The 22,883-nt window shown below is 51.9% G+C and overlaps 1 protein-coding gene across 1 annotated transcript in view; it reads right to left on the bottom strand.

Annotated features, from left to right (window-relative positions):
* The window catches only part of AP1AR (adaptor related protein complex 1 associated regulatory protein), a 24,870-nt gene extending 2,035 nt beyond the window's left edge, over nt 1–22,835 (bottom strand). The window contains exons 1-11 of the mRNA XM_027765829.1: nt 22,062–22,835; nt 12,845–12,873; nt 12,168–12,290; nt 11,690–11,716; nt 9,670–9,695; nt 9,160–9,256; nt 8,290–8,463; nt 7,894–7,992; nt 5,996–6,054; nt 5,054–5,127; nt 1,885–2,013 (exon numbers count right to left, since the gene is read on the bottom strand). Coding sequence (XP_027621630.1) covers nt 1,885–2,013; nt 5,054–5,127; nt 5,996–6,054; nt 7,894–7,992; nt 8,290–8,463; nt 9,160–9,256; nt 9,670–9,695; nt 11,690–11,716; nt 12,168–12,290; nt 12,845–12,873; nt 22,062–22,143 — 919 coding nt within the window. The 5' untranslated portion in view covers nt 22,144–22,835. The remainder of the gene's footprint in view (nt 1–1,884; nt 2,014–5,053; nt 5,128–5,995; nt 6,055–7,893; nt 7,993–8,289; nt 8,464–9,159; nt 9,257–9,669; nt 9,696–11,689; nt 11,717–12,167; nt 12,291–12,844; nt 12,874–22,061) is intronic.
* Between the last annotated feature and the right edge of the window lie 48 nt (nt 22,836–22,883).

Here is a 22,883-nt window from a genome sequence, read left to right as displayed (position 1 = left end):
AAGAGGACAGAAAAGAAATTTAAATGTGTAAGTATGGAATTGACATTAGTAATACTACTAAAATCTAGGATTGGCAAAGAGATTATAAGAAAAAATCCTAAGACATACTCAACGGTTTTGTTTTCTGACCTTAAAGAATCAGATCCCACAGCAGTAAAGAACATCTAAATCTTGGGAACCAGCAGTTAGCGTAATGGCTGTGTCGCTGGACTCCCACGTAGTCGACCGCGGTTCGTGTCCCAGACCCGGTCGCTTAAAACTCACACCGGGCTCGTGTGCGTGTGTGCCCAAGATCCCAAGAGGAGAATGGAGGAGAAGGGATTGCGGCGTGACCATCCCCCCTGGGGGGTGATTTCTCGCTTTCTCTCTCTATGTCTCTCTCTGTCTGGCGAGTGCACGCGCCCTATAGCAAAAACCTCTCAAAAAAAAAAAAAAAAAAAAAGAACACCTAAGTCTTTATCAGTATTGTCTACCACTCCTGAAAAACCAGACTCAACTCAGGCAGGCAAGTCACTTCTAGAGACAAGATACAGCTCTGAGCAAGTGCGGCCGTCACTGTGCCCTGGCCTGGCCTTGTCTCCAGCCCGTCAGGGTGCTGGCTACACAGGGGCCCAGCAGCAGGTTCTGGTGGGTTGTTTCCCACGGGGCCGGATTTAATCATTCTGTCATAAACTTGAATAACCAACTAGAAAGTCGTATTACGTATAAATAAGACAGTGGGGATGACAGCATACATAAGGAAAAGACCTAAAAAGCTTTGGACCAAAATGAATGGATGCTAAAATCATAGCACACGTCAGGAAGGAAGTTTGCAATCTTCAACAGAGTAATTCGAGCCCGCTCCCGGGCATCTGTGCAAGCCCGCTTCCTGTGCCACCTGCTTCTCCACTGATAAAACAAACAGCTGGACTAGAGGACCTCTAAGGACCATTCCATCTTAAAAATCTGTGGAATATTTAATACTCATTTTTCTCAAGGTTCGACATTCTGTACTTGAGTCTTCCTTTCGGATTGCCTCCTTTTCTCCCCCTCTTTCTCTGCTATAGGGTGCATGTGCTTGCCAGAGAGACTGAAAGCAAGAAATCACCCTCCGGGAGGATGACCACACCACAACCCTTTCTCGTCCATTCACCTCTCAGATTTTGGACATGTACACACACGCCCCCAGCACGAGTTCACGCTGCTGGGTCTGGGACTTCAACCATGGTCGACCACGTGGGCGTCCAGCAAGGTAGCCGTTGCGCCATCTGCTGAGCCTCCCCCTTTCCTCCCCTAAAAAGTGTATTTCCTTTCTCCACGAATGCGAGCACGAGGGAGGTCTATCAGGTCTCCTTGACCCCATCTCTACCCTCACCCCGGCCTGCAGCCACCAGGACCGTGCAGATGCCTGTGGGTGGCCTGGTGCTCACAGACCAGAAGGCGAGCCCAGCCCGTATTGCACGCCCACTCGGGATGGGGCAGTTTCCCTTTAAGTAGTTTCATTATTCCCTTTTATGATGGGCAAGCTAGTTTAGAGCACAGTTACCCAAAAGACTCCAGCCATGAAGTCAAACTCCTATCTGAGCTGTAACTCTCACTCCACCTAAATGCTAAGCCTGACCTGCTACGGTACAATGAAACAGAGCCAACTTTAGAATGCTCACAGGGTTGGTGATCTTTCTTAGCAAGACCACGCTGGACTACAAAACCTTCAAGGAAGAAATTAACATTTATCTTAGAAAACTCAAACACTAAAAATTAAGCAACTTTCTGAATGATTTATCAACAAATGATAATTAATACAGTAACAGTCTAGCCTTGTGTTCAGTTCAGCTTAAGTAAAATAAAATACCACAATAGAAGACTTATGTAAATCAACACAGACTAAATTTTACAGATAAATACCTTCTTCATCTTCCCACTCTAGATCCAAGGATGTGCTGTCATCGTTCCCACTGGTTGATTTTGTTTTGGTCATTAAGTCACAGCTGCTTTCTGTATTCGGTGTCAAAACTGTGGCATCGGAGGAGAGCCCTGGAATATGCAAGTACAGTCACACGCCACCCACAGGCTCACCCGGAGGCCACTGTGTGTGCCACGACTGTCTAACTCCAATGAAACAATTCCCAATTAATTCGCTGCTACGATTCTGTTAGGAACAGCACAAAGGGCTTTTCTGCGATCTTTTTCTTGGCCACCCAGGCACCGCAAACATGTACATTTAAGGAATTGTAAACTTTTCAGGTGTAACAAACTCAAGGTAATATTTCTAATAGCCAACTATAAAGAATAGAAATCAACAAAACACTATAAAATACATGAGAAGTGGCCTATATTTTTCAAAAGAAACAGTGAATGTGATTTTACTACGGGAAGCAGAAGCATCTTACCGTTGCACTGAAACCTGAAGAAACTGTTCGGCTTCCTTATTCCCTTCACGGGAGAGAGACTACCACCCTGGACAGGCCCTAACCGAGATGCCCAGCTCTGCAGCCAGGCCGTGGGACAGGGCCCGTCAGGGCAGACCTGGGAGGTGACCCTGGGCCTCCACGTGGTTCCCAGCGTTGAGCAGCAATGCCCTGACTGCCCACGCCTCCCTGCTGGGCGGGGAGCACGCTGACCTCATGAAGCTCCCTCCACTGCTGGCGGGGAGCACGCTGACCTCATGAAGCTCCCTCCACTGCTGGGCGGGGAGCACGCTGACCTCATGAAGCTCCCTCCACTGCTGGGCGGGGAGCACGCTGACCTCATGAAGCTCCCTGCGGTAAGTACGCACACTTCCTGTGCAGCCTTCCTCCCTCCTTCTCCAGGGGATCCGAGAGCCTGTCCTGGCCCCAACTCTTCCCCAGCAGGGACAGGACAGGCAATACGGGCTGAGCACCCCTTGTCCTAAAGGCTCGATCATGGAGCTCTGAATGTCAGACTCCTCGTGAGCTTGGAATACGTGCACGTGCAGAGTGAGGTACCCTGGGAAAGGGCCCACGTCTCACTGCCAAGGTCACTCATGCCTGACACACCCAGCGGGCACAGCACAGTGCGACGGTGAGGTGACACACGGCTGGTTTTTTTAATTTGCTGTAGGATGTGAGTGCTTGCTGGAGATGGGGGAGATGGGGGGGGATTGTCCCTCCTGAGGAATGGCCGTGCTGCCATCCCTTCTCCTCCATTACCCTCCTGGGATTTTTGCACACCCAGCATGTAATCTTGGCTTTTAGCCCTGCTTTCACACCCAGTATAAGAGTTACTTGATGCAGCTAATTCCTAATATTTTGGAAGTTCTATGAAAGTTCTAATCTGATTAGTTTTTGACTTTTCCCACTGTGTTTTCTCTGAGATATGTTAAGTCATTTAGCACTAATCTTTATGCTCTTTGATTTCTAAAATTTAGTATGTGGTGGTGTCATGTGGCACTCTACGAGTTCTGGATTTGGGGTTCTGACTAGAGATGTGCACCCTGAGTTATGTACTCAGTGACTAGTTATCTGACCTGCTTGGGCAATATAAACCGAAGAGCAGGCAGTTCTGCAGAGTCAGAGCCGAACAGCCCACAGCCCATTCAACGTGGCAGAGAGTTGACGTAAAATGTACAGAGAGTATTTTAGAACACTTACTACTACTTCGAAAAACCTCGTATTGTGATTTTACGTTTCTCAAACAAGATTCGAAGTCATCTTCTGGTCCTGAACTGTAAGAAAAGGAAATAATTCTTTGATGTGGTCACAGCAGTTCAACAGCAAATGCATGCTAGTGGCATCCTGGCCGCAGACCCAGCGCACGGCGGCCACACTCCTTTGCCACCAGAGAGCCTCGTCAGACGGATCCTCAGTCTCTCAGTGCTAGCAACTAGGGAAGTAGCCAGATTTCATAAATTCTGAGGTAGAATCTTTCAAGTGTAGCTTCCTCATTTACAGTGTCAAGTAAGAACATATTCTTTTCTTTTTTTAAGTAATGATACTCACAGAACGATGACACTGAAATGCCTCTCCCCCAAATGGCGCACACATACACTTTATTATGAGAAGAGAGGGCCAGTGAAGACCCACGCTGAGGACCCGACAGGAAGCATGCAGCCAAGGCATTGCTTTCTCTAAGGAAGATGTGACTACTCTAAAAATGCAACGGCCAGGCCAGCAGGTGGTGTGGTGTTTAAGGCACTGGACTCCCACAGCTGCTGGGCGGGGAGCACGCTGACCTCATGAAGCTCCCTCCACTGCTGGGCGGGGAGCACGCTGACCTCATGAAGCTCCCTGCGGTAAGTACGCACACTTCCTGTGCAGCCTTCCTCCCTCCTTCTCCAGGGGATCCGAGAGCCTGTCCTGGCCCCAACTCTTCCCCAGCAGGGACAGGACAGGCAATACGGGCTGAGCACCCCTTGTCCTAAAGGCTCGATCATGGAGCTCTGAATGTCAGACTCCTCGTGAGCTTGGAATACGTGCACGTGCAGAGTGAGGTACCCTGGGAAAGGGCCCACGTCTCACTGCCAAGGTCACTCATGCCTGACACACCCAGCGGGCACAGCACAGTGCGACGGTGAGGTGACACACGGCTGGTTTTTTTAATTTGCTGTAGGATGTGAGTGCTTGCTGGAGATGGGGGAGATGGGGGGGGATTGTCCCTCCTGAGGAATGGCCGTGCTGCCATCCCTTCTCCTCCATTACCCTCCTGGGATTTTTGCACACCCAGCATACACATATCTGCCCACTATGCTTTTTCAAGCCACTGGGCCCAGGCCTCGAATGGCAAGTCGGCCACGCGGCATCCGGCTGCCTGACTTCATGCCACGGCCGGCCTGTACCTGTTTTCATACTGCAGCGTCTGACTGTGACCTGCCATGGAAGGTCAGGTGTGGGATTTGTGGTGGTGTCATGTGGCACTCTACGAGTTCTGGATTTGGGGTTCTGACTAGAGATGTGCACCCTGAGTTATGTACTCAGTGACTAGTTATCTGACCTGCTTGGGCAATATAAACCGAAGAGCAGGCAGTTCTGCAGAGTCAGAGCCGAACAGCCCACAGCCCATTCAACGTGGCAGAGAGTTGACGTAAAATGTACAGAGAGTATTTTAGAACACTTACTACTACTTCGAAAAACCTCGTATTGTGATTTTACGTTTCTCAAACAAGATTCGAAGTCATCTTCTGGTCCTGAACTGTAAGAAAAGGAAATAATTCTTTGATGTGGTCACAGCAGTTCAACAGCAAATGCATGCTAGTGGCATCCTGGCCGCAGACCCAGCGCACGGCGGCCACACTCCTTTGCCACCAGAGAGCCTCGTCAGACGGATCCTCAGTCTCTCAGTGCTAGCAACTAGGGAAGTAGCCAGATTTCATAAATTCTGAGGTAGAATCTTTCAAGTGTAGCTTCCTCATTTACAGTGTCAAGTAAGAACATATTCTTTTCTTTTTTTAAGTAATGATACTCACAGAACGATGACACTGAAATGCCTCTCCCCCAAATGGCGCACACATACACTTTATTATGAGAAGAGAGGGCCAGTGAAGACCCACGCTGAGGACCCGACAGGAAGCATGCAGCCAAGGCATTGCTTTCTCTAAGGAAGATGTGACTACTCTAAAAATGCAACGGCCAGGCCAGCAGGTGGTGTGGTGTTTAAGGCACTGGACTCCCACAGGGCTGGCTGCAATCCAAGTCCTGGACCCACACCAGGTGCGTGACTGTGGTGTGGCCATCCCGGCCGGGGGATGATTTTCCATGTCCCCTCAGTGTCTTTCTCTGTCTCTCTCCGGCAAGTGCGTGCACTATATGGGGGTGGGAGCAGCAGCCAATGTACTGCGTCTTGGAAAAGCCATGCGCACTCCTCCCAGATTGCCAGTGGCCCCACAGAAGTGACAGCTGCTGCTCAACATAAAGAAGGCAGACGCTCAGTGTTCTTCCAAGACAGTGTCTTGGAGGAGCAGTCGTTTTAGGGACTCGCGCGTGAACATGCACAAACCTAGAGGGCACGGCACTGTCGCCACATGAGCGCTTCTGCCCAGGGCAGGCCGGACACCACTCACCTCGGCCAGGCCCCGCTGCTGGCAGGGTGGCTCTGCTGCACAGCTCTCCGCCTCTCTTGCTTTGGAAAATAATGTAACAGAAAATCAATCTGCTGTAAATTACAGTTTTGAAACCACTCTTGCCATGCCAGAAAGCATTTTTTACTAGTTTCTACAAAAGAAGAAAAACGTGTAAGTCACTGGATTTACGTCTTTCCTTAAACCACCACTATTCATGTGCATATCCTCTACTTACAGGTACAATTTCTCTCAATTGTCATCGTATACTCTAAGGGTGCTTAGACTATTCACAGCGTAGTAAAAAAAACCTTTCAGCAAAGATATTCTGGTGTCCTCAACATTCTTACTATACCTAATAAGTTCCTGATAACTGGGAGGATGAGAGCCAGAAAGGAATAGTTAAAACAGTACCTGAAATTCTATTCTGGGTAAAATAACAGCAAAACATCAAATGACCCGTAAGAGACCTGGCTGAGCTGACTGAAATGACAGAAGCGCCCAGCGACTCAGGACTGAGGACCCGCCACAGAAGCACGGGAACGGCCTCCCTGCTGCCCGAGTCTAGGCCACAGACTGCCACATCCCCATGAACTGCTGTGTCAGTGCGTGTTCTATGACTGCAACGTGTCCCCATGTCAAATGTGTACAGAAAAGAAAACCGCAGAGAACCCAGGAAATCCCCTGGATGGATGCTGCAGGTGGAATGTTTAAGTTTTTAAAAGGCAGTAGAGAATTTACACAAGTAGAAAGAATGCCTGCATGGTAACAGAAAGACTGACTGTTTCCTGGTTGGATGTGCAAGTTAGTTTTTAAATCTGTTACTATTTAGAATTAAAAAAGAAAATAAAGACACCTCCTTATAATAGTTTGCTGAAAAATGTGATAAAGAAAGAGAAAAGGAAAGGGAGGGTGGACACAGCCCAGAGAAACCACAGACAGCACGACAGACATGGTCTCCTGGCTCCCCGAGCTGTGTCTGAGGACCAGCTGCCTGGGGGAAGGGGGCGTGGTGAGCACACAGGCAACCTGAGGCGGCACCGGGAGGGCGACCGGCTGCTGCGCTCAGCCACGGCTCCGTCCTTCCTAGCAAGTTACAGAACACACCTGTCTCCTCAGACTGCTGTGAAGACCTGCAGAGGCCCTGACACTGGGCCACGCATGCCGTCTGCCGCTCACTACTGCGTGGTCGGCGGGGCGAACGTGCCTCTCCTGATACTATGACGAGACTTCTCAAGACCCAAATCCCACTCTCCTAGGGACATGGGAAAAAAATGCCGAGACGTAAACAATACCCTTATGGGGCAAAATCATAGAGCTTATGTGGTTCTAGGAAATATAAGAAATTCTAGCAGTTTAAAAAAATAAAGGGGACTGCAGGTGGCATGGTGGTTGAGGTGCTGGACTCCTGCATGGCCAACTACAGTTCGAGTCCCCAACCTGGTGGCTTGAAAATCATGCTGGGTGCATGTGTGCGCATGCCCAAAGTCCCAGGATGAGAGTGGAGGAGGAAGGACTGTGGCATGGCCACCTTCCCGGGGTGACCTCTCACTCTCCCTGCCTCATGCACATGCCCTATGGCAAAAACCCAAAAATAAATTTAGAAAGTAAAACTCAACGACTATTAAAATACCTGTGAAATTATAGCTAAAGGCTGGTTCTGTGTCATTTCCTGTAAGAGCGCGCTTATTCCCATAGGAAGGCCGAGATTCCGAGTGCGGCACTTCACTCGGGACACACAGAACCAGCCCTGCTTCCCCTAGGAGGACGAGCCAGAGTGCAGGACTGGCCGCCGACGGCGGGCTCACCGGGGCAGTGGGCCTTTCGCCACCTTAGGCGGCAGCTGGAAATACGCTGGCTGAGAAGCCTGATCTGGGGAGCTGGGTGCCGGTGCCCCTCACCTCCGCGCGCTTTCGCTGCTTCGCGGCCCTGGCCGCCGCACGCTGCGCAGCGTAGGAGGCCTCCTCTTCTAGTCTTAGCTCCTCCTCCTGAGAGGCTAACTGCGTGAACAGAACATAAGGGTGAACGGAACCAGAACCTGGCTAGCTGCTCTGAGCGGGAATGCTGCCATCTACGGAACAGAAATAAACCAGTGAGAAAATAACCCATCGCCACGGGGCCTAAGAGAGCGGAGATCCTGACGCCCATGTCAACTTCTTGTGCAGGTCGGCCAGGAGGTTCGTGCAGAGCCTGCCCTGCGAACCCGCTGGGCTGGCGCCCGCCCAGCCTCTCTGCAGAGCTGCCAGGTGCTGGGCGTCCAGAGCCTATCCCGACCAGTCCAACGGTCTGGCCCTCACCAGTCCTGTATCTTCAGTAAGGCGGTCGCAGCACGGTCCCCGAGCGAGCTGAAGTCCAGGGGTCCCCTTTCTGTGCAGCCCGGTGCACGGTCTCAACTCCATCTCGCGAACGGTCCAGGACAGCCACCATGCGCGGAGCACAGGGCTGCCTAGTGGGATCTGCTGCATCTCACCCTGACTTAAAGCCGAATCTTGTGAAAATCAAATCAAACTTTTTTCCTGGAGACTGATAATAGCATCCACTGTGTAGTTTAACGCTTTTCAAATGACTGATTGGTACTAAAAAGGCTATTTAAACATATGCACTAAGGCAGGACTCCACTCAGCTTGGTGACATCTAAGCTACTGGGTTGTTGGGAAAATCATGCGTGATGTATTTTTCTGTTTTTCTATGCAAAAATGTGTCACGACTTTTCCAACAACCCAGTATAACTATAGGACATTTCTATAAGCACATTAAACAAATGTAGCATTTTGACTGTTAGAAGAGTACTAAATTAGGTGAGAACAAATAACCCAACACAAACAAAAACACTTAAGAAAACCCACTTACTATGGAACAGAGTAATTTTTTTTTTAAAGTTGGTTTTATAAACAGAGGTGTGTATTGTTGTTAGTCTCTGCTTTGTGACTTAAGATTTATTATTTTTAAAAGAATGTACCAGCTTTAGTTTTTGGCCATGTATAACTTAAGTGGAACCAAATTAAAAGAAATTATAGTAGGCTTAAATAATTTTTTAGTTTTAAATCATTTCATTTGTATATATCTAAATATAGGTCCAAAGACTGGACACAATGTATTACTTAAATAATGACCCTCCCTTATAAACGGGGCATGATAATATATATTTAAGGAACAAAAAAGACTACCTCTTTTTGAATTCTCTCATCGAGATCTTTCTGCTTTTCAGCAATAGAGTCGTAGCGCCTCTCTCTTAGGTCGACAATCTCTTCCTCAGTAAGAGGCCTGCAGCAAACCACCAGGGAGAAAGCCAAGAAAGAATACTTCCGATGAACCCAAGTCCAAACTGACACTCAGAAGCCAGGGGCTTCTGAAATTCTGCTGTCAGAACATGCTACGCCAATCCGATGCCACTCCCAACAGTCCGAGTGACACGCACAGCTTGCATGGCTCGCCGTGCTCCAAGTGAGGAGTGAGCTGGACAGTGTCATCGGCACTTCTCTGCCCTCACCCGAGGACCATGGCAGTGAAGAGCAGGGTCTCCAGGCCCTATGTTCAGTCTTACAAAGAAAGAACCAAGGGTCTGACACGTGAATTGTTTGGTGTTGCCAAACAAGTGAACGACAAGCCTCAGTCTGAGAGCTCACACAGAAGACCCCCCTGGACTCAGAGCGCTCAGGCCCGCACAGAAGCCTTACCTGTGGCTGCTCCCTGGGCTCTCCCCCTGTACAAAAATTAATCCAACAATTAATTTTGCTAACTCGATTCTAGTTAAGGTAAGCCAATAAAATTTTCATTTAATCAAAAATATTATTTTTTTGAGAGATTTTTTACTATAGGGCATATGTGCTCACTGGAGAGACAGAGACAGACAGACAGAAAGCAAGAAATGCACCCCCTGGGGGATGGCCACCTGCAATCCCTTCTCCTCCTAGGATCTTGTGTACATGTACACACACACACACCCACCCGAGTTTCAAGTACTGGGTCTGGGACTTGAACTGTGGTCGGTCATATGGGAGCCTGGTGTCCCAATCACCATGCCACCTGCTGGCCCCAGTGAAAAACATTTTCCGCTTACTCTTATTTTTACTACAGTAAACAAGTCTCATTCTTTTTTTTTTTTTTTGGAGAGATTTTTGCTATAGGGCGCATGCGCTCGCCAGACAGAGACATAGAGACAGAAAGCGAGAAATCACCCCCCAGAGGGGATGGTCACGCCGCAATCCCTTCTCCTCCATTCTCCTCTTGGGATCTTGGGCACGCACGCACACACACCTGGCGTGAGTTTTAAGCCACCGGGTCCGGGATGTGAACTGCGGTCGACTACGTGGGAGTCCAGCGACATAGCCATTACGCTAACTGCTTGTTCCCAACAAGTCTCATTCTTAAGAAGCTGTAGAATCCTATTTCTCAGAGGCAAACTTCGGTTGGACACATGTGACCAGCACACGCTGTGTGTTTCCGAGTTCCTCTGACAGACGCCTGTCACCAGTCACCCAGCTCCCGCGGGTCTCGGGTGTCAGGACAGTGTGCTCACCACTTCAGGTGATCTCACTCCTGCAAACCCACCCACAGCTAGGCCTGAGGACACATCGAGAGTGGGAGACGCCCCTGCCTAGCGGTGCGCATTCCGGGGGGGACAAGAGAAGCCTCGCCTGCCTGGTTTGGCTCGCGTGGCCACCTTAGCCTCACCTGCTGCTGACTCGCCCCAGTGCAGTGCACCATGCTGCGTCAGATAAGCTCATGCAGGTGTGGTGGGTGCAAGGTCAATACCGATGGTGGGCGGGAAGCAGCCACCCTGTGCACGTGACTCAGGGCCAACGCTGGGCTCCCCGGGGCCACCCAGTCCCAGACCCAGTGGTTGGAAAATCACACTGGGCATATGTGCGGTTTCTCACTTTCCTTCTCTGTCTCTCTGTGGTGAGTGCATGTGCCCTATGGCAAAACATACAAAATAATAGCAATAATGATCAGACTAATAAGGGGCAGCCAGTGGGGCAGTGGTTAAGGCACTACATGGGTCCCACATGGCTGCATGCACAGCTTGGCTCTAGACCCAGTGGTTTAAGAAACACACCAGGCATATGTGTGCATGCCCAAAATCTGAGAAGAGGACAGAGAAGGGATTGTGGCGAAGCCATCTCCCACTCCACCTCTCTCTGGTAAGCATATGTGCCAAACTACGAAAACCTTACACATTTCCCTGATTCTAAAACGCACCCCCTCCCCAGTTTTAACATTTCTGTACTTGGGATGCATCTAATATTTGACAGTTTTATATGAAATGAAATGCAGTGAATCACCATAAGTAACAACTGATCAGAGGTAATGGTAAAGTCAGGAACTGTAGAAGGAACACGCATAAACTCCGCCCTCACAAAAGCGAAGGGTAAAGAACGGATCTAACTTGGACTATTGTAACGGAAGGGCATGAGGTTAGAAATACCCCTTTCTGAAGTTCCTTACTGTACAGAATGTTGGAAACCCGAGTGTGTGTGGGGGCTATTATGTCATATAGTAGAAAATTCTGAACTAAATACCCATATCAATAAGTGAAAGAAGGAAATGATACAGAAAGGACTAGAACATAGAAGTGAAAACAGAAAATTAGATTTCTGAAACATGATAAATTAAACTTTAAATGATTAACGACCAGAATGAGTGAGATGCTAAGTAAGAATAACGAGGGCTCGACGGCTCTGTGGCAATACTTACCTCGTCACTCTCTACTAGATTCTCAAACTGAAAGAACAGGAGAGAAGTGTTAGGAAGGAGCTTGCCCAGGGTGTGCACTGCACAGGGCCTCGTCGCTCCACAAAGTGACACACCTTCACGTTCAAAAGGCACTCACGAGCCTTCTCGCACGCCAGCTCACTGGGTGCATTTGACAGTCGGACACAATGGTGAAGCATGCATCTATTATTTTTATTTAGATTTATATGAAAACCAAAAGGAGAGTTACAGCAGTTTCCTACACAAATCAGGAACTTGGGTAAGAAAGTGTTCACGGAGCTGGACACCCCACACTGGCATCTCACACCTGCAGCCCAAGGTGCCCACTCACTTGGCTCAGAACAAATTATTTAATGTCGTAACAAGGAAAACGACTCAAGAAACAGGGACTGAAGAGCTACCCAGTGGGGAGTTCCCTGCGCGTCTGTGTGTGGCTGCCAGCTGGGCCACGGAAACCCACCAGATGCTCGTGGCTGTCCCCCAGTGCGGCGCTCGGGGTTGGGACACTCGATCCCGCTGTGGTGGGTGCTACGGTGCTAGACGGTGTAACAGAAGTCACCGTGTCAACTTCAAGGACCTGCATCTTATAAAACGTAAGTAACTGGGTAAACAGCCACTTGAAAATAAAGAACGGTGTTTCTGCCTGTCCTAGCCTCTGACGGCTCACCGGCTTCTTCCTATTGGCCACGCCGTGTGACCTTGTGAACTACGCGGCTGCCCAGCCCGGCAGTGGCCACGATAACGGCGGCTAACGTTTCACATGCCAGTGGCCGAGGCGAGGGTTCTGCTGTGGGTTGCTTCGAGCTGACCTCAGCTTAGACTGCTAGCTTCTGGCTGGACAGCGTCCCTCTGGGGTAGCTGCCTGAGCCCTACTGGGCAGCACGGACAGCCGGAGCTGTGCAGACTGAGGCAGAAAGCAGGCCTGTGGAAGAGCAGGGCAGGGCCGTGGCCACCTTGTCACCCGGCCCTCCCCGCCTCTGTATGCTGTCCCTCTCCACCAACTTCGTGAAACTGACGGGAAAGGGTCCTGCCAAACCGGGGTCCAGATCTCCCCAGCAAACCCAGGCCCACTGCCCTTGGAAAGGACTGCTACCCCAGTCCCTTGTGACCCACTCACCTCTATAGTCAAGTGCTCACCTCTCGAGCATGTTCTAAAATACTTAGATCTAAGAGAAAAACAGAAAACAAGGTTAAAAATCACAATCAACTCTAAAACTAAATGTAGTGCCATAAAGCACTTCAAGACAAACTCAGACATCTTATGCAATGTCTGTCAGACAGCAGGGTGGTATGAGGCCCGGGGCACATGGACGCTGGACAGCCGGGCGGTGTGAGGCCGGGGTTCAGGGACGCTGGACAGCCAGGTGGTATTAGGCCTGGGGCACAGGGATGCTGGACAGCCGGGCGGTGTGAGGCCGGGGTACAGGGACGTTGGACAGCCGGGCGGTCTTAGGCGGGGGTACAGGGATGTCAGACGGCCAGTATGTGTGGCCCCTGTGAAACAGACACTCATATCTACTTTTTTTTTTTTAGAAGTTTTTGCTATAGGGCGCGTGCGCTCGACAAAAAGAGACAGAAAGCAAGAAATCACCACTCCTCCCCAGGGGGGATGGCCATGCCACAATCCCTTCTCCCCCATTCTCCTCTCGGGATCTTGGGCACGCACGCACATGCTCCTGGCGTGAGTTTTAAGCCACCGGGTCCAGGACGTGAACCGTGGTCAACTACGTGGGAGTCCAGTGACATAGCCATTACTCCAACTGCTGGTTCCCTAAATGAATAATTCTTAAAAAACAAAAACAAAAACACCCTGTCATTAACACACCTATCAAAATGGAGAACAATACTGCGATCACCAGTCTGGGGCCTGCAGAGCATCCACAGCCGGCCCAAGTCACGGTAAGTCTGTGCACCAACTACGTTTGCTTGAGGGAGTGCTCAGCTGCGGGGCTTGGGCCACAGCCTCCCCGGCCCATGGTCTTAGGCCACTGGTTTGTGGGGGCAATCGTGTCGTCCAACTTGCAGAAACTCTCATTTCTGGAAGTAGCTGACATTTTTTCTTCACGGTGTTCTAACTTTTTCCTCTAACCCTTAGTTCCTGCAAACCGGCTGTCTGGTTTAAAAGCCTGCTTATTCCGAGGTCAACTTCGCATGCAGCACTTACTCTAGTCAAACCACGAGGGCTAGCGGTGTGCCCCGCCTGTCCCAATGTGAAGACCGACCTGAGGCCCCGGCCCGTCAGGCTCACCTCTATCATGAAGCTCCACCCTGGGCTCCAACCAGCCAGCGCTCAGCATCTGCAGATGAGCTCAGCCATGCTGCTTTGGAGGGTGCACGGTCACTAACTACTGCACACTCGCTACTTCTAGAGCCTGACCTGGCATGTTCTCAGAGCCATGGCATGGCGGGGGCGCCCGGTGGTGCAGACCTGTTCGGCATCAGGGCGTGCACAAAGGAGATGCAGGATGCCTCCGGTGTTCACTGGACCTGACCGATGGACGAGTATGGAGGTGCCATTTACCAGGAGGAGGACGACTGGGACAGGAACAGGTCTGTGCCGTTAGGCCCCAAGTAGGACACTCACACAAAGTTAGAGCCTGGGTGACAATCCGCTATTAAAATCCCAACCCCTGGGATGCTTCTCAACATCAGATCAATAAAAGCACTCTTCTTTTTGACTGATTTTATGTTATGTTGTTTTATTTTATGTTATTTTTGCTATAGGATGAATATGCTTGCCAGAGAGCGAGAAATCATCCCCAGGAGGATTGGCCACAATCCTTTCTCCATTCTCCTTTGAGATTTTGGGCAGGCATGCACAAGTGCCTGGCGTAATTTTCAAGTCGCCGGGCCTAGGATTTGAGCCATGCAGCTACTTGCATGCCACCCGCCGGCCCTCTGTCTTGTTTAACCTGTCCCAGGGTTGGCTGGCTGTGGTGCCCGCTGTCTACACCTCGCACATGCACCTGCTGCTCTTGCAGGCTTCCCTTCGTGGAGCGTGGCCTACTCCCAGGGGACAGAGTGAGCGAGCTCTCAGTAAGCTGGAAACTCGGACACAGAAGTTAAAACTACAAACGCAACACAGAATGGATAGTTACAACGACAGGCAAAATTGCCTTGGGGAAACAGAATGGTGTACAGTTTTAAGATTTAAAAGAAAAAGGAAGTTAATAACAACCTTAAAAAAAAAAGTCTTGGGACCAGCAGTTGGCGCAATGGCTGTGTCGCTGGACTCCCATGTAGGCGACCGCAGTTTGAATCCTGGACCCGGTGGTTTCAACTCACACTGGGCACTTGTGTGCGCGTGCCCAAGATCCTGAGAGGAGAATGGAGAAGCAATTGTGGCGTGGCCATCCCCCCTGGGGGGTGATTTTTCGCTTTCTGTCTGTCTCTCTGGTGAGCGCATGCGCCCTATAGCAAAAACCTCTCCAAAAAACAACAACAACAACAAAATAGTGTTGAGGCAAAGAGAAACAAACATCGGTGGGGTCCCTCTGAAACCTGTCTGCCAGAGTCCCGCTGTGGGCTGAGCCAGCTGGTCCCCAGGGCAGGTGGTCCTCAGGTGGCAGCTGTCTGGGTGGCATCTGCTCAGCATTTACTCCGAACCCCCTCACCAGCCATCTCCCCCACTATTGTCTACTCATGGTAAAGAATGTCCTTGCCTAACGATCTGAGTACACACGGTCCCTTGACGGTTATGTTTCTCATTTTAAATAGCTACATTTAGCTTTTGTTTTTCTATATCTGATCCAAAAAGGCTGAAAGTGAGAGTCTAGAACGGAGTCACCACTGTGGTCACCCAGACAAACTATGTATTAACGGGACAGCAAAACTGCCCACGGGGTAAACAATTCCAGGACTGCCTAGCAGGCCCCTAACGTCCGTGCGGTAGTGCTGCGGTCTGTCCCTGAAGTCCGTGGGTTGTGCTGCGGTCTGTCCCTGAAGTCCGTGCGGTAGTGCTGCGGTCTGTCCCTGAAGTCCGTGCGGTAGTGCTGCGGTCTGTCCCTGAAGTCTGTGCGGTAGTGTAGAGGTACTGCAAGCAGGTGCTCTTGACCTTGTCTTCAAAAATGAAGCCTCAGCTGTATGCAGGGCAGAAGCCACATCGGAGGGAGAAATCACAAAGAAGCCAAGTTGGATTCTAGTGTAAAAGCAGAGCTTGGTACCAGCAAAAGCACAGTTCCGGCCGCCTTCCGCAAAAGCTGTCTTGAGACAGACGACAAAATGAAAGCAGCCTCGTCTTCCTGCAAAAGTCGACTCTTGATCACTCTTAGTTTAGAGAACTAATAAGAACAGTTGGCTGTCTTTGATTTGGAAAGAAACCAAATCAATACTTTATCGATTTCAAGGACGGAAGATCCTGCCAAAGCCTGCTGCCGCCATCACAGAGGGGCGCAGGCAGGGCCCGCTGACTCAGCACCCACGGAGGACAGGCTGAGAGTGCCCAGGAGGCGAGGCCCCAGCGCTGTGCCAGCCAGAGCAGGCGGGCACCCCTCGTTCTCATCAAACACCGGGAATGGGGTCGGTCTAACCTTAAGAGCAGGGCAGTAACTGAGCTCTTCTGCACACGCAGCTGGGGCGGCACACCGGGGCGGCATGGACAAACACCTCTGGGCCCGCCCGGCCCTTCCCGCCACGTGCAGGCCACGGTCCCCAGCAGGAGGGCTGGGTGCTCTGCCGGAGTGCGACCTGGAACCACTGAGGTTTGCTGCAGTAATGCTGGCACGGCTTCCAGGGCGCTGCTTGGTGGGACTGTGTTGCCCACAGACGGCTTCCTGTCCAGGAAGAGACTGCAAGAGCTGTTTCACTAAATATCAGGGTGAATAAATATGGCGACACTTGAAAGAGAGCAGGTCTAATACTTTCTATCATAATCTCTTAAGAAACTAAAAGTAAAGGAAAATAGGAATCCCACTTCTTCAGACCTACTGCTAGTACATAAATAGGTCACTGTACAAAACTCCTCTAAATTTACCAAAAACAATTATAAATTGATACAGATTTGAAGATCACTGTGTTACGCAAAAATTGTTTAAAAATAAAAACAAGAAGTTAAAAACCGGTATTTTCTGCTTCCATATTTTTAACATTTGATTTAAGCAATTTCAGAATTAATTTCATTTAAAATAATGTAACTCCACAAGAAAACTCTCAAGTTCCAACCAATCCTCGCCAAAACTCTCGCGTGTGAATGTGGGCAGGGCATGAGGGAGGGACAGCAGCACACCTAGGGAGGTGGCTGACGGGACAGAGGAAGGCCGGGAAACCGGAGGACGAGCAGTGCACAAGCCACACGTATGAGACGTCCACGGCCAACGGGAGCCACGTCCCACAGAGCTGAGTATGGGCCGAGTCCTGCTTCGGGGACTGAGAGAGACGGGTGCACTTGTATGTATGTCGGGCCAGAGGTTTCTCCTTGCTTGCCAGCGCACATGCCCTCTGGCGACTAAAGCAGGGAGCCGGCCACACAGACAACTGCACAACCCAAGCCCAGGCCTGGGGCTGGAGAGATCCGCTGGGCAGGGGCATGGGCACGGGCAGGAGCGCCCAGTCCCCGAGGGGAGGAGGAAGGACTACAGCGGGACACGCCCCAGAGGGTGCTTTCTCACTTCCTCCCTCTCTCTGCTGAGTACATGTGCCCTCTGGCAAAATTAGGAAAAACGGGACCAGCAGTTGGCATAATGGCTATGTCGCTGGACTCCCACGTAGTCGACTGCAGTTCGAGTCCCGGACCCAGTGGCTTAAAACTCATGCCGGGCGTGTGTGCGTGCGTGCCCAAGATCCCGAGAGGAGAATGAAGGAGAAGGGATTGCAGCGTGGCCATCCCCCCTGGGGGGTGATTTCTCGCTTTCTGTCTCTCTCTTTCTGGCAAGTGCACATGCCCTGTAGCAAAAAGCCTTTCCAAAAAAGAAAAAAAAATACCAGAAAATAAAATGCTGTCCTAGAGGAGCCAGTGGGGACAACGGACCCAGGCAATCAGCCTCGAGGACAGAAACTAGGACAGCCTGATAGCAGCCAGGGCTCAGTGGGGTCAGTGATAGCTGTGGACGGACCAGAAAGCACTCAGAAGATAAAACATAATTTGGTTTGGGGGAGAGACCAGGACTGAGAGGCAATGGGGAAGAGTATCGGAATCCGAGGCGGGCCTAACAGGAAGGGAGGGGGGCTTATGGCACGAGAACGAGGGACAGATGTGACACCAAGCCTGGCCCGCCAGGAGGGAAAGCGCAGGACAGAGCAACTGAGGCACTTCTTGGAAGAGCCCTCCTCCAGGAGTACAGCTGAGTCACAGCCCGGATGCGTCCCTGGAGGTGCGGAGGTGAGTGGCCACGTGGGCCATGCCACCCCCACTCCAGGGAGCTGCACTGGGGAGTGATCAGATGACCCCCGAGCCTGGAGACGGCTCCCGAGCGGCAGTTCCCCCTTCCTTGAGGGGGTAGGCCTCCCGTATGCCAGGCCTCTGCACACACCCCGCAGTGTGGGAGCAGTGTGACACGGCAGCCCGTGGGTGTCAGGGACGGGGTGGCACAGGATGGATGGGAGCGTGTGAAAAGCGATGTGGTACTGCAGAGATGCATCAGTGCTCACCAACGGAGGGAGCAGGACAACCTGCCATTAAATTAGGGTGGCTCGGCACGAAGGCCAGGCTGGGGATGCAGCCTGCAGTCTCCGCTTCTCCTCCCATCTGCCAGCAGGTGAACGCTCTTTTATACCAAACTGACCTCAGTGAGAGGGAACTGAAGACCCCACAAATTTTACATTGGTGTTACTCCTTTCTTTCATGTTCTTCTGTGTGGAACTGTTAAGTAAAAGAAGAAAGTCATTCCCTGTATCTTTCATTTGACACCTGCTGCAGGGAAGAGCGCACCCAGGAAGAGTGCGGTGACACGGCAGCCCAGGGCTGGCCCAGCAGGGAAGAGCGCACCCAGGAAGAGTGTGGTGAGCTTCAGGACAGAACCGTCTCTAACAGGACGTCCGAGAGATCCTCACCCACTTCAATCGACACTAGTCTTCCTCCTGACTTCTGACATCCAAGAGAAACTTCTGTTTTTCACAGCTGATGTCCATGGAGGAAACCAAACACATCTTAATCGTGAGGCGCCGACTCCGGCACCCAGGAACATACACTGTGACAAAGCTAACGTCTCTCCTAGGTCCCGTATGTGGTCTCAGAAAAACAGCGAGTGGGCCAGCCAGGTGCTGTGCTGTGAAGGTGCCGGGGTCCCACATGGCTTACCACGTGATCTGAGACCTGGACCCCACAGCTAGAGTGACACGCCAGGCACGTGTACATGCATGCCCCAAACCCCACTGGGGAGAAGGGACTGTGGGGTGGCCCCCTCCTGGGGGGTGCTCTCGCTCTCACTCCAGTGACTCAGTGATTGCACACGCCTGCAGTCGAAGAGTTGACATAAATTGGGCAGGGCACGTGTGCAGGTGTGCAAGTGTACGAGGCTCTGCCAGGAGGCAATTACGCTGAGAGCTGAACCGGTGAAGCCCTGCACACCCGAAGTGCATAACAACACTCTCCTGACCAGCCGGCCAGCCAGCACGCAAGCCGAGGGTGGGAGGAGGCAAAGACATTGTGCCGTCCCCGAGTGTGAGGCACGCTCAGGTCACATCACGGCACCGGGAGAGGGTGGTACTGGGCCGGTGAGCCACAGCTGGCCCTCTGCCTGCTTCTAGGCACAGTTCCACAGGAACTGGGCCATGCCGGTTTGTGGACACGCTGTCTGTGGCTGCTCTTCTGCATAAGCAGCGAAGCTGGTGGGTGTGACAGAGACTGCATGGCTGCTGGGCCTGAGACATGTGTCACCTGGCCGTTCTCGGGAAGGTCTGCCAAGCCCAGGGCAGAGCCGGAGAGCAGCCTGGAGGAGCCGCGTTTCCTCAGGGGCTGGAGCAGGTTTCAGAAGTCATCCTGAAGATAAGCTAAAGCTCACCAAAAACAGGAAGAGAGGCAGGAGGACGCAGGACACCTAAAGGCCAGTGAGTGTGAGCGCTGCGCCCGAGGAACACAGGGACAAGCTGTCCCAGGAGGCCGAGTGGGACACAGGGACAGGGTGGCAGAGGACACAGGTAAGACAGATGGCGGTTAAGTGCCTCCCTGAAATGTACAGCTGACACTCTATCCCGGTGGAGGGTAATCATTTACCAAAAATGTTAGAGTACAAAGATTCATGAATGAGTTAAGTCTTTGGGAACCTGAACACTTCAATGTCGTCACTACCCTCTTCCTCACGGACCTGCACTCCGGCCTGATGTTCAGGACGAGCGAACACAGCCCGTCCTAGATCCCAAAGCAGAGCCGCGCAGCACCCTGGGGATGCCACGTGGGTGTCGTGCTGCCTGGGAAGGAGTCAAGGCTGGAGTTTAGCTCTGGGGAACAGGAGGTGAGTGGGGTCGTTAGTGAGTGGATGGCAGATCTGGCCTGGGCTTTGCACAGGACTGCAGGGAGGGAGGAGTGCGAGAGACCGAGGAGAGCAGCCAGAAGCCACTGAGCAGGAGGTTTAAAAGGCGACATTTAAGGCAAAGTGCAGAGGATGGGAGTGAGCTCGACATGTGTGAGGGGACTTCAGAAAGTCTGCATAGATGGAATTAAAGTACGAGTTTATCTTGCTGCACTGAAATCCAGGCAAGTTTTTTCAGAATATGTGTTCTCCACGAACCATAGGGGGGGATTAAACAGTGCACACAGGACAGATAGAGAGCACTCTCCAGTACCCAACTGAAAACACATGCAAGAGGTTTGTGAGTGGCAGTGTGTGAGGCCAGGAGTGGCTAGGATGTCTCAGGGACAGATGGTGTACACATGACAGATGTTAAGGAAAGCAGAGGGAAGCTCCGAGCTTAGGCCAGCGAGGTAAGCAGTCCATAGCACATAGGACTGCACTGCTAGAAGCCATGGCGCCAACTGGGCGTCTGGAGAAAGGGGGTTATGACGAGATGAGCCCCTGGGGAGGAGCTTCTCAGTGGGTCTCTCTTTCACTTGTGAACACACTTGCCTCTATCATAAAAATCAAAAAAAGTACACTAAGGAAGAACCAAAAAGCCTTCCATATTTACTAGAATCAGACAAGCCAAGAGAGAAACGGGAAACGACGTGCTGTCAAGGGCAGTTTCAGGAAACGCAGAGGCGCTCACCGCACAGAGCAGGGAGAGTGGCCGTGAGTCCTGGGGTCCTGGGCCCTCTCAGTGGCAGTGGGAGAGTCCCCTCTGTCACCTCCCCGACTGCCCCAGGGATGGATGCGGCTAAGTGAAGTACAGGAAGTGAGCACTGGCAGCTGTCACCAAGGCCTGTCCTACTAGAGGAGAGCAAATCCTCCTGGACCGGAACTGCAACCTGGAGGCAGCTCTGCACCAAGCCCAATGCTCACCGCTCACCGTGGAGGAGGACGCCGACGCCCCACTGTGTGCACTTCGCCCGAACTGCTCCCACTGTGCGCATCTGTACAGAAACACCACTGAGACTTCCTTGTCCGCATACTTAGGACCCAAAGTGTTTCGGAATTTTTCAGATTTTTTTGGATTTTGGAACATTCACATATACATGAGTCATGGGGATGAGGCCCAAACCCACATGTGAAGTCCATCCATGTGTATGTTCCTCACGGTCAGCCAGAAAGAGACGGAGTGGTATTTCTGAGCCGCGGTGTGGAAAGCAGCCTGTCCATGAGGTCAGGGAGCGTCCCGCTAGCTTATGGAGCTCTCTGGAGTCTGGACCCAGGATGCTCACTGACAGAGACAACGGGACCTCACACACTACACATCACGGTTCCTTGTTCCTGGGTGTGCGGAGCAAAGACCACGGGGCAGGAAGGCCACACCAGACTGGTCCAAAGGAAGCCGAGAGCGACCAACAGAGGGAGCCAGGCTGAGTGGCCAGGGGACAGGACCCACTGCCTGGTCCCAACTGTTCCCTGCAGGCACTTATGGCCTGGGGCTCAGTCCCCAGTAACTCCATCAGCATAAGGTTTCCAATCACCTGGACACTATGGTTTCACTAGTCCACAGATACTCTGCTCCATAATGTGCACTAGAATGCACCGTCACCAGAAGCCGGTGCTTCTGGCTCTGTGCCTACATGGTGTGATGTCAGGGACCTGATTCTGAACCGCCTCTGGGAACCTGCAAATCTAAGAGCCAGGCAGGGGACCATGACAGCCAAGGCCCAGCAGGTCCAGCCTGTCCCACCTATGAGGGCCGGACGTGCTGTCCCACCTGTGCGCGCCCTGGTGACAGGCAGAGCATGCGGGGTTTCTGTGAGCACTCTGACCTCTTCACACTGGGAAGAACAGTACTTAACAACCCAGACTGCCACTGGATGAAAACAGCACTAGGGGATCAAGACAAACCTCACCCACACAACTGCAAGCAGAGACAGTGCTGAGCCCGTGTGGATAGCGGCGGTCCGCATGCCTGCTGCCAGGGTCTGAAAACATAAAAACCAACGCTGAACAGGCTGCTCAGACGCTCACGGCTCCTGCAGAACATGCACGCACACCCGGCCTGCACGCACACCCGGCCTGCATACTCATAGCTGTTCCCTAGGCGAGCTGGCTGGCTGGCTGGCTGGCAACTGCGAGGGGGCCAGGCCCCACACCAGATTGAGCCCTCAACTCCGGGAAAAGGAGATACCAAGGTGGTCCTGACAAGTCCGTTCCGGGGAGGAGTAGTCGGGCGTATTTGTTAAGATGTCCATTACCAAAGGCTAGAATGTAAGGTCATTGGCCTTCAGTTTGTTTCTATAATACCGTTGGTTAAACGGGACAAATCCTGCTTCCGAAAGTGCAAGTTGTCTCATACAACGCGGCTTGGTTCGGATTTCCGATTCCAGGTCTGAATTCCTGGGAGATATTTCTTAACAACAATAAAGCCTACTCCAAAGGAAATCTGTCCTAACTTTTTCAATATCCTAGGAAATGAAAAACAGAGCTGTGAAACCCTACTCGGCAGCGGGGGACGGAAAACCAACGCATAGCAGTGGACCAAGAGGGGCGGCGACCTGGGGTCCAGGGCACGTGGGTGGCGACTGCGCGGGGCCCTCCCCTCCACCTGGAGGGCCCCGAAATGCGGCAGCGGGGCAGGGGCGCGCGGGTCAGAACCTCACCCGCCCCCCACCCGCGGTCGGGCTGGAGGACCAACTCCGGACACGGCCGGGGGCCCCCGGGGGTCCCCGGGG

The sequence above is a fragment of the Tupaia chinensis genome, unplaced genomic scaffold, assembly GCF_000334495.1.
Source record: "Tupaia chinensis unplaced genomic scaffold, TupChi_1.0 Scaffold139767_1, whole genome shotgun sequence".
Lineage (NCBI taxonomy): Eukaryota > Metazoa > Chordata > Mammalia > Scandentia > Tupaiidae > Tupaia > Tupaia belangeri.
Note: the sequence above shows the minus strand (reverse complement) of the source record. Positions and strands in the feature narration are given on the sequence as shown.